Below are 10711 nucleotides of genomic sequence, written 5' to 3' on the forward strand. Positions count from 1 at the left end.
TTTTACAGAGCAATTTGTAAATCAAACAAAATAATAAAAGCTCGATGTTCGAGCTGAAATATATGCATTGTATATTTCAAAACTTGGTTATTTTAAGCTACATATCAGCCTTTTAAACACGATATGTATTTCGTCGAACAGGCTATGCGAGCGCGAAGCGCAAAACTTTAATATAGTGACATGAAATATATTTTCAAATCATTTTCCAAGTCTTCCCTTGACCTTATTTCATTCACTCGTCTCCCTCCTCTTATTTTTCCTCCTTTTCCCCCTTCCGTTTTCTTTCTTTCCCTCTTTTTTCCATTTTTTTATCTTCCAAAATACATGTATTGTTTCGATTTTTATTGATGTATTTCTTTCCATCATAAAAGACCAAAAATAGTAGGGGGGGCAATTGATATTGTGTCCCCCCTACTATTTTGGGTAGGGGAACGCGACCCCCTGTCCCCCCTGGGATTTCCGCCCATGAGCTAGGGTAATAATTGTGGAGTGTCAGGACTGTCCTATCTGACCGCTGACAGTCATAGCGTTGAATAAGAATCCAAACTAGGCCTATTGATTGTGACATTTACCGTTAAAAAGTAGAGTGTACAAATTTAATGTGTTCGTAGTGTTGACACGACATTTGCTCCTGCGATAAATGCTCCGGGCTTTATTTCGTCTGAAATGGGGTTAGAGTTAGCGTTAATACATGTACAAGGATGTTTCATGTTAGGGTTAGGATTACTAGTGTTAAATCCAGGGTTGAAATAATCATAGTCCCTCGATTATAGTGTGTAGAATTTATAGCGGATCAATAATTGTCGCTGAGGCAAACGTCATGGAATCATTCTTATGCCGAAGATAATAATCAAAGAATATTGACATAGCAATTTATTTGTCGCTTAGTCACTATCTCGCTACATTCTACCAAACAAAAATTCACCATGCTTTAAACAGAATTTTTACCATTAATTTATCAGATTGCGTTCTGCAACAGAGAAATAATATTCCCACAAATTGTGAGCATGGTGAGGCTTATCTTTTAATTGTGTACTTGCTAGTTTTAAGCAACACATTAACACAAGAGACAATGAATTGCTTAATGAAAGACGTAATTATATATTCTAGATTTTTATTTCTTTTTAAACAAGACAGTATAGAAATTAATAAATTATACAAGCATTTATAGAATGCATAGAATCGAATATCGTGCTGAAATGGAAGTATCCATATCAGAGGCGTCAATCCATGCATGTTTCGGATTTGGGGCAAAGTTTTCTTTTTAACATGTCAAAGATTTTTCGGTGCTCTTCGCTGGATAAAATTATAATACAGAATTTTGCGCACCGGAAAATTGAAATTTTTGTATGTTTGACAGTATTTTCATGCGAAGATTAATGGTTTTATACTGTTTTCCAATTTGCATTGCATATTTGCAAGTTTTCAAGTTGTCAAAATTATCGGGGGGGGGGGTCGATTTGCCACCAATAATTTAATGGGAGCGATCGACGATTACATATAAGGTCCTTGCATGTAAATATCGTATTAATAATATATGTTTATAATTTATTTAATTCAATGCCCGATTTGTATTTGACTTCGTTTTCTTTTTTGTTTATTTCGCTATTACGTTTGAGGCCGCTACCCTAGTCAAGCACTGCTTATGGTAGCGGTCTCCAGCATTTTTTTACAACTTATAATATTGCAAACTAATACTATCTATATACATTTTTGCCAATTAATTATTATTTGTATACATTTTTGTAAAAAGAAATGTATCACTATTATTTTTTATGTTGTACATTATGTTTGTTAAAAATTTCTGTTGGAAAAATGCTGAAATAAACTAAAATCAAATCAAATCAAACCCTCCCTTCCGATATTTAAAAGAGTATCTCCCAAACAGCGCTTAATAATGTAAATGGAAATAATTGAAACATAATGCAACAGAGTTGTGTTAATTTACTGATTTGAAAACAAAAGAAATTAGGACAAAAATTCATAAATAATTTTTGCTGTTCGCATGGCGGTACTTGTCTAGCGTCATCTCTCTTCAGTCTTCATATTATTTGGGTTATTGTCGAAAACGAATCAAATATCGTGAAGATGAAATCTGATCAACCGTTAATGGATATATATCTCTATATCAAAGGTAATATAACTAAATAATTGAGGTAACTAACGAGAGATGGCGCTCGTTCTAAATAATACTACTTTAAAAAAATATCTGATATCAATATGCAATAATATTACAATAGGTATTTTTTAAATATATATTTATGTCTCAGAATAATCATAATTATTACCAAAGGCAATTAGTTAGCTTAAACTGTTCTTGGTCTTGTTTCATAGAAAAAAACCCAAAACAATAAATTAAAAACGCCAAAGCTCTGTATAAAAAATTGTTACTTTTGAAAGACTGTATAACTCGCTAATACCCCATCCCCTATAAAATAAACGTAGGCGACGCCCTGGTATATCTTTCATAATTATTGGAGCAAAAAGTGTAACCGGTCCTCGAATGATAGCTTTAAAAAAGTCATGTGGACCAGGTTTCACAAACAGTCGTCATCGTTCCACGTCATACGTAAATCTCTTCTTGCATGTTCAAGAAGACGGGCCATCAGCTGGGTAGATTTCCAACTCATCAAGGGGTGCTCCTTCAAACCTATATGGTGAAAAAAGGAGGAGGTCGGGCATTAAGAACAGACATCGATGTGAACTCTTAAAAGGGTGACGAATAAATGATAAAAAAAACCATAACGATAGAGAAGATCAAGACATAGGTGGCGACAAGATTTTTTTTTATAGGGAGGGGGGGGGGGTGGACGACATGAATTTGACGTCATATATTTTCTCAGCTGAAGTACTTGGTAACAGAGTTACATAGCCAAAGCTTCTCATTTTTCGATCCTTCTTCGCCCTTCCTTCTATTTTTCTCCCTCTTTCCCCCTTTCCCCCCTCTTTTTATACTATTTGAACAATCATTGGGAATGGTCGCCCCTTGCTCCCCCCCCTCCCCTCTCGGCGTTTTTCCAGGATCAATGACGAGTGTAGATGTTTCGCCAGTTACTCAACAATTCGTCCTTATGGCTTTTGGGCCTGTGGGGTGTGGGCGGGGAGGGGGTAAATGCCCCTCTTGAGCCCCTCCCCATAAATTACTAACCTCTAGCTATCGCCTGTCTGACCGCTTCAGCCTCAAAGTACATGGCAGACCATTCCTGGCCGAAATGATACGATTGGTCTGAGATTGGGTGGGTGAACTCAAAGAATGTAGACTCTTCTTCTTCATTAATCCACTCGAAACTTGATGGACGCCACATATTATTCGGAATCTACCGTAGATATTATTGATATAAAATTAGATGGTATAAGTATGCAACTTTCATGCAACAAGTTCTACAACTGACTACACTTTATCGCACTTTGATTTTATCGATTTTATACATTTGGAATGATCGAATATTTCCTGAAAGGTTGATGTACTTATTTGCTATACAGTGCGTATTAAAAAAAGTTTACACTTTGAAAAAGACCTGGGAATTAAAAAATATACAACACGTGGGTAATGTTTTCACATATAATCTTGGGTTTGGGTCTCATCTATCCAATGAAAGTAAAAGTTTTGACAGAATGTTACACCTGAGTGAGCACTGTCCATTTTTGTAAAGCTCGCAGAAATCTGTTTGCGCAGAAATTCTCGTTTTCAAGCTGTGTCAAGGGGAAAAGGGCGAAATCAAACTTACCCTGAGAAACATTTCTCATACACTTCCCTTGTGCTTTTAGTCAATTGAAATAAAACGGATACATTCAAGCATTTTGTTACAATTTTGCCACCAAAATTGAAATTTCAACACTTAGTAAGTACAATCTTTACCCTTTTTGTGCCAGCTGGATCCGAAGACATAACTCAATCTGAACAAAAGTTTATATCAGACATCTCCAGCATTTTTTCATTAAGTTTTCATCATTTAAAGTGAGTCTATGTTTTATTTGTCATTTAATACTTGTTTCTCCACACTTTTCCAAAGCTTGACAATGATTAACAAAATGAAAATCAAGCCTTAGCCATTTCATGTAAATATCGGCTCAGTGTAAAGCAAATATCGTCACGATGGCCTCTGTGTGTGGGGGAATGGGGTGGGGTGCAATGCACTCTTTGAAGTGTTTTGGGCAAGGAAACAAGTTAAAAAAGGTAAAAGATATCTTCAAATCAATTTTACTAGCTAAATTCCACATGTTCTTCATGATGAAGGTCTACTTTTATTCGCATAACTATTTCAAAGTTCTGCGCAAATCATTTTTCACTAACTTTACAAAAGTAAGTGGTGCTCACTCAAGCAGAAATATTTTTCGACAGTTATATCGTCATTTGCTTAAATGGATCTGTACCAATATTAAAATGTGGAAAAATCTTTAGGATATTACAATTGTATAATTTTACAGGAGTTTTTCTAAGTTTAAACTTTTTTTGATACGCACTGTATATAACACTTCTTCCTATTGCTTGAGTTCAGTTTTGCTTTGGATATTGTTTCGTTTTTTTTAAATTAACACAAACAATGTTTACAGTAAATTTTCTTATCAATATTTAACTACATGTATTACATAAATGTGTACATCTGATATCTATGTTGAAAATTGAAATGAAATGATGTAAACCAATGAATAAAAATATGTACGACCAGGGATGCTTAAAAAGAACACGACATTGTTTGAATCATGTTATCTAATCATAATAATGAATTGAATTGAAAATAAAAGAACTATCGGTATTTTCTAATTAGTAAATCTACATCCATTTACCCTTATTCGACCCTTTGTTCCAATTATGGTGATGTCATTTTGGTAGTTAGCCTTGGTACTACACGTCAAAGTCGCTATAGCGCCCCCTAGATAGAGCATGGTGGTCGTGAAGGTCTCATCGACGCCTAAATAAAATTGAGAAACATTGAAAGTGCAAATCAATGATATTCCGTTTACAAATAGAATTTAGAATTGGACACATTGGGGTGCAAGATTGAAGTGAACGTCTCTACAATGTACTTTACTAACAACGTACAACACCGTAAAACCTTATAATCCGTTTTTTCCGGAGTCCTCCTTTTATAAAACAAATAATGCAGTGAAAGCTCGGTTTCCTTTAAACAGTGTCAATTGGATACTCGCCTCATGACTCGTCACCACTGGTAAATAGATGGGTGCTTGGGCCCATGACCCCTACCCCCCCCCCCCAAAAAAAAAAGGTTTCACGCCCAAGACAAAAAAAGGGAAAGAGTGAAATATTACATTAAAATTATTTTCTAAATATTATGTAACCGGATAACCAGAATAGTTGAGGAATCCGTGAGGGTATAATGAGAGAAGAGCCAGCCTACCAAACGCGAAGTTAGCCTTGGTTATCAGAAAGCTATCAAGACCCTATAAAACTGACCAATCCCATGTAATTGCCTGTAACTGGTTTTAACCAGTGCTGACTGGTTTCAACCAGTCTGGTACATACCGTCCGAGTTGAGGAATCCATGTGTGTATAATGAGAGGGGAGCCCTTCCAAACACCATGGCAGCCCAGTATATCAGGTATCCACCAAGATCATATAAACCACCTCCTCCTAAATCTAAAATAAGAAAATGGTTACCATAGTAACGTACTTTATATTATTTTTTTTTAAACACTTATCAATTGATATGCTATATGAAAAGCGGTGGTTATATTGTTTTTATACAACGTTTAAAATATGGGGACGTCTTGTCACTATGATTTTACAAAAAAATTATTTTGTTTATGATACACTATTCCATAACAATAATCGAGAGACAGAATTAAAAGATAAATACAAAAACTGAAGAAATATACATCAAAAAAATATATGTAATGTAATACGGGACATTTATCGTGTATATTGTGATTGTAGGGTCACTTTCAAACTGGGGCCGAGGAACAGTTATGAAATGGGGGGGGGGGGGGACTGGCTGACAATGCAAAAATCCCAATCAGATGGTCACTTTGTGTTTCGTACACTTTTTTTAAGTGGGGGGGGGGGGGGGGGGGGGCTAAAGCTATCTCACCGATTCCGCGGCCCCATGCAGTCAAAGATTCCTGTCCTTGATTTGATTTGAATTATTTACCCTTTCTTGAGATGCGCTCTACATGTGATATATTCTGGCCGTGGTTTGCGAGCAGAGCTCTGACGTCACCAAGTTGCCCGGATGTAATGATTTCTCTGATTTTCTCGCAGGCTGGAAAGAAAGCTGTCCACATTCCCTGTACAAATAAAATGTCACATAAAAAGTAAAAAACACGAGAAAGGAGTAATAAGGAATAACAATATGTTTCTTCGTAGAGTTCATTCAAAATTCAGTCACTCGTAACCATGGCAACAAAGGAATTGCCAAGAAAAATTATAAACCTCGTCAATGACAATTAGCGGATCCAGTCGAATTGGATACAATATAATTCCAGGTCCGGCATTGTTTGTGCACAAAACTATTTTGTCTAATCCTGCTGGATCTGTACCTTAAAACGCAAGTAGTGTTGCTGTTCTGGGCCCCGTTGCACCATCCAACGGTAACTACCATGGCTACGATGATCACAAGCCAATCACAATTGACGATTCCATACAAGTTACCATTGCATGGCAAAGTTACCATAATACCTTTTTATGCAACGGGGCCCTGGCGATTTGGGAGATTTTTTATGAGTTTGCCTTAATTTATTTATTTATTTTTTTTTTTTTGGGGGGGGGGGAGGGGCTTATCGCGAAAGCTGTGACAGCTGTCATCTCGGAGTGGTTTATGTGTGTCGTAGAGCACCGACGAAATAAACGAAACGGTGATTTGTGACTTATTTTGACCATAGTGTCATTTTGAGTGACTTTTTCTTTTAAGTTTTAGTACCAAAATGTAAAAGATGAGATCTGAATATTGCAATCGATTGCAAATTCATATTCTCTATGATGTGCACTTACCTCCATAAAAAAGACGCCATTTTGTTTTGCCGATTTGAGGATCTCCTGTGTATCTCTGACCGTTAGTGATATGGGCTTCTCACACAACACGTGTTTCTTGTGCTCTATGAACAGTAGACAGTGCTCAAGGTGCTTGGTGTTAATAGATGCCACGTAAACGATGTCTGGTAATAGAGAGAGAGAAAAAAAACAGATAGGGGAGGGAGGAGGGTGGACACAGAGAAGTATCGTCCCGATGTTGGGACAGAAAAGTTAAATTTTAAAATTCATTTCTCATATTAAACAGAGAATTTTGCACTGCCACATAATTTCTGTAAAGTTTACATGATGACGAATTAGGCACTAGTGAGTAGGCTTACAATGCGACCCCCTGGTTTTAGAATACTCTCTTTTACACGAATCCAAGCATACCCTATAAACTTGCTAAACCTTTGTTTTGCCATAATATGCAAAAAGTATGATTATACTTTTAAATATGAAAAAATGACTTTACAAGTGGCAATTCCCCTCTGTTTTCCCTGTTTTGCAATAAATAATAATAGACAGTTCATGTATAGCGCATAACACATTATAAATAACGTCTCTATGCACTTCCAAAGGACTTGGATATTAATAAATTAATATTAATAAAGAAACAAAAGTTTAGCCTATTACATTATCATGAACGCACGACAAAGTTAAGGTACCCTTAATATGTCTTACCAACACTGGGGTCTTTCGCAAGCTCCTCGTAGCTTCCGTAGGCCTTCTCGATCTTGAACTCGTCCGCGAATTTCCTCGCCCGATCCGCTGACCGAGACGCCACGGCGACGACCTCGTGCTGGCGTTCATGGCCGACGAGACTGGCGACGAAGTCGTGCGCGATCAGGCCCGTGGCGCATATCCCCCATCGCAGCGGGGCTGGACCTTCCAAAACGACACTCAAGTCGATGTTCTTAATAGTGACGTCTTCATCAGGGTTTATATCGGTAATGCCAAAATCACCAAGATTTACTTCTGGTCTTTCTGGAGCCGATGCCGACATAGCTGTTTTTACTGCGTTTCCTCCCAAGACTCAAATTCTGTTCATGTACATGATGTATTCATAAATCTTCGTCCTAATGATATGATATTAGAAGATTGTGATCGAATCTGGAAGCTGTGTTTCAGACCTTATTTCTGAAAATATCCAGTGTTTAAGCTCAAATATCTATTGATAGAGGTGGGAAAAATACAATCGTGAATTATCATGAATAGGCCTAACAATACGATAGTTAAAGTGATTGGTTAACATTGGTTTGACTTTTAAAAAATCTGAGCTAGAAGGTCACACTTGTCACCTGTGTCTGTGATATGTTACAAAAATGAAGCCCAGAAAAAATTGCGTTCGAAAATAATTATTTAGTGCTTCAAAAATTGAAATATAAAGTGACCGAAAACACCATCTTAATTTCATCCCATACACTTATGTGTACTATTTAGGCGTCTATAAGACGCCTATTTACAAAATCGGGGTTTGCCTTGTAGTTTTGGCTTTTCATTCTCAATAATGGTTGTTTTCAGGGTTTATTAGTTCTAATACATGCACTTGTACACATTTTTCATCTTGGTTTGATAATTTTTTAAATCGGCTGCTCACAAAGTTAAACAATACCTTTAAGTTCTTTGAAGACAGTTCGTAGACATCACTAACATATGACGAATGAAGCCTTGATGTTGGCGAAATTGAGTCTCAATATAGTAAACCTGTATAAAGAAGATTGAAGATACACATTAAGATACGTTGTCCAGTCGTTTTTCCCATGTAGGACAGATGGTATATCACCAGATCATAAGATGCTGTATTGAATGATCAAATCCAATATTCGCTATCTTTATGACTTGAGCTGAATCCAGGTAGACCGGCATATTTCAAATGCTAGTACAACAGGTTAGTGTCGAAATAAGAAATAAGAAACTTGATGTTCCTTCCGGCTTTGTGGATCATCACTACCAGAATTGTAAGTAAGTACACAAACGGAAATAAATAGTGTTGAGTGGCTCACCTGTAATTGGTTTGTGAAAATCGCTATAATATAATGAACTTTGATCTTTTAAGGCTCAAACAGTCTCAATGCCCAACCCCGACTTTCAGGACTCAGAAGATCGTTAACATCTATGTTTGTATCTCCGCTATAAGCATGGCCCTGGGAAGCAGGAGTGCTGAATCACCCCCAAAGATTTTCCGATGGGGGAGGGGGGGGGGGGGGGGGGGGCTGCGTGTGTTATTCTCTATAGGCATGCACCCCTGGAATTCTGTTATAGGTGCAGCAAAATGTAGATGTAGAAAATATATAACTAAAATGACCTACATTTTGTAATGAAATCCTTTTTTATTAATGCCTTTTTTTTGCTTGGGTTAAATTTCTCTGGAACAGGATGACCTCCATGTTGTAGTAAAACCCCTTTTCTTCTTTTTTTTTTGCTTGTCAATTTTTTCTGGACCAAATTGACCTTTGTCCTTGTCAAATTTACATCATTTACATCACCCCCTGTAAAAAAAATCGTTCCCAGGTCCCTGGACATAAAGCTTGTTATACAGTACATAATTGTAAACTCAACATTTAAATGAATTTAACAAATTGACCGCTAAATAATGTAACAAGACAACATTATTCAAATAGTCACAAGATTAAGACAATAACGCACTATAACTTCATAAAAAAAACTTGGCGCAAAGATTCCCGTTGTTCCCGTCAAAATAATGTAAATATCAATATTTGAGGGGCACCAAATGGCACAAAGACAAATTCATGAAAAGAAGTCGCTTATCGATCAAAAAACAGAAATTGATGTAATATATATAAATTATTTCACCCTTCTTCCTTTTCTATTTTGTGTTCTTATTCGTGAAACCTTTGGTGTTAAGTGCCTTCAGCCAGTGAGTGCAATATGTAACTACTGTTTTATTTGTACAAGAGCCGTTTACAAATCATTCAATCAGTTCTTAGCTTAGCCCGAGTTTTGTAGACATATTGGTCAACATGACGAAAGCTTTAAAAATGATTGGTACATCTTTCTCTAAAGAAATAAACATACTTCAGACGAGACGAGTTTACAATAAACGTCGAGATCATACAATTTACTTGACAGCTACTATAGAAATAATCAATCAAATAATCAATCAGTAAAATTTCCAAGAGGGATCCACACTTTACAAGCTTTGCTTTTTAGTGGGCCCCCCTCTTTTCCATTTATGCTCAATATTATACTGTTTTTTGTTTTACGAAGTAAGAATGCTCGTCTGTAAAATTGTAATTGATTTGTATTACTCTATATTACTTTGTATTATGTTTTGAATGGAAATGGAATAAAGAATTGAATTGAAATTGGATTAAAAAAAACTTAAGTATAAACGATTCTTTATCCTTAATTGAGTAATCCACAATGTTTTAACCTATATCATTGTTAGTACAGCAAATAGGAAATGGTAAACAGTGCTTACGTCGATCAATGCGACCGGGATGGGTTTTTTCTTCGGGGATTTTTATGTTATTTTTTATTTGGGAATTTTCGTTTTCATTACACAGTAAAAAAAATAGCACATTGTTTAATCCTGTCACTCTAACAACAAGTTGTTTAAACTTTTTTTTGTAATTCAAACTTTTTAAACAACTTGTTTAAAAAGTTTAAACAGAAGTTGTTAGAGTGATGGGCCTAAACAACGTGCTTAAAACTTTAAACAGCGTTTTTACAGTGTATACTATGCTATTATGACACAATGCGTGTCTAATATAATGCCAT

The 10711-nt window shown here is 36.1% G+C and overlaps 1 protein-coding gene across 5 annotated transcripts; it reads right to left on the reverse strand.

The window, feature by feature from the left end:
- Positions 1-627: 627 nt before the first annotated feature.
- On the reverse strand, positions 628-9003 carry LOC129282514 (trans-1,2-dihydrobenzene-1,2-diol dehydrogenase-like). Of its 5 annotated transcripts, none has more exons than XM_064113944.1 (9): positions 8974-9003; positions 8583-8674; positions 7652-8138; positions 6950-7113; positions 6111-6246; positions 5486-5599; positions 4789-4913; positions 3149-3317; positions 1084-2650 (listed from the first exon to the last, which is right to left on the reverse strand). In XM_064113944.1, exons 3-9 carry the CDS (start codon positions 7971-7973, stop codon positions 2538-2540), a joined length of 1143 nt encoding a protein of 380 aa, XP_063970014.1. In that variant the 5' UTR covers positions 7974-8138; positions 8583-8674; positions 8974-9003; the 3' UTR covers positions 1084-2537. The 5 variants fall into 5 exon arrangements, with proteins under 5 accessions (XP_063970013.1, XP_063970014.1, XP_063970015.1 ...); XM_064113945.1 differs by having other exon boundaries at positions 1096-2650; positions 8947-8981; XM_064113947.1 differs by having other exon boundaries at positions 1096-2650; positions 7652-8046; positions 8947-8977.
- Between the last annotated feature and the right edge of the window lie 1708 nt (positions 9004-10711).

The sequence above is a fragment of the Lytechinus pictus genome, chromosome 19 (genome assembly GCF_037042905.1).
Source record: "Lytechinus pictus isolate F3 Inbred chromosome 19, Lp3.0, whole genome shotgun sequence".
Classification (NCBI taxonomy): Eukaryota; Metazoa; Echinodermata; class Echinoidea; order Temnopleuroida; family Toxopneustidae; genus Lytechinus; species Lytechinus pictus.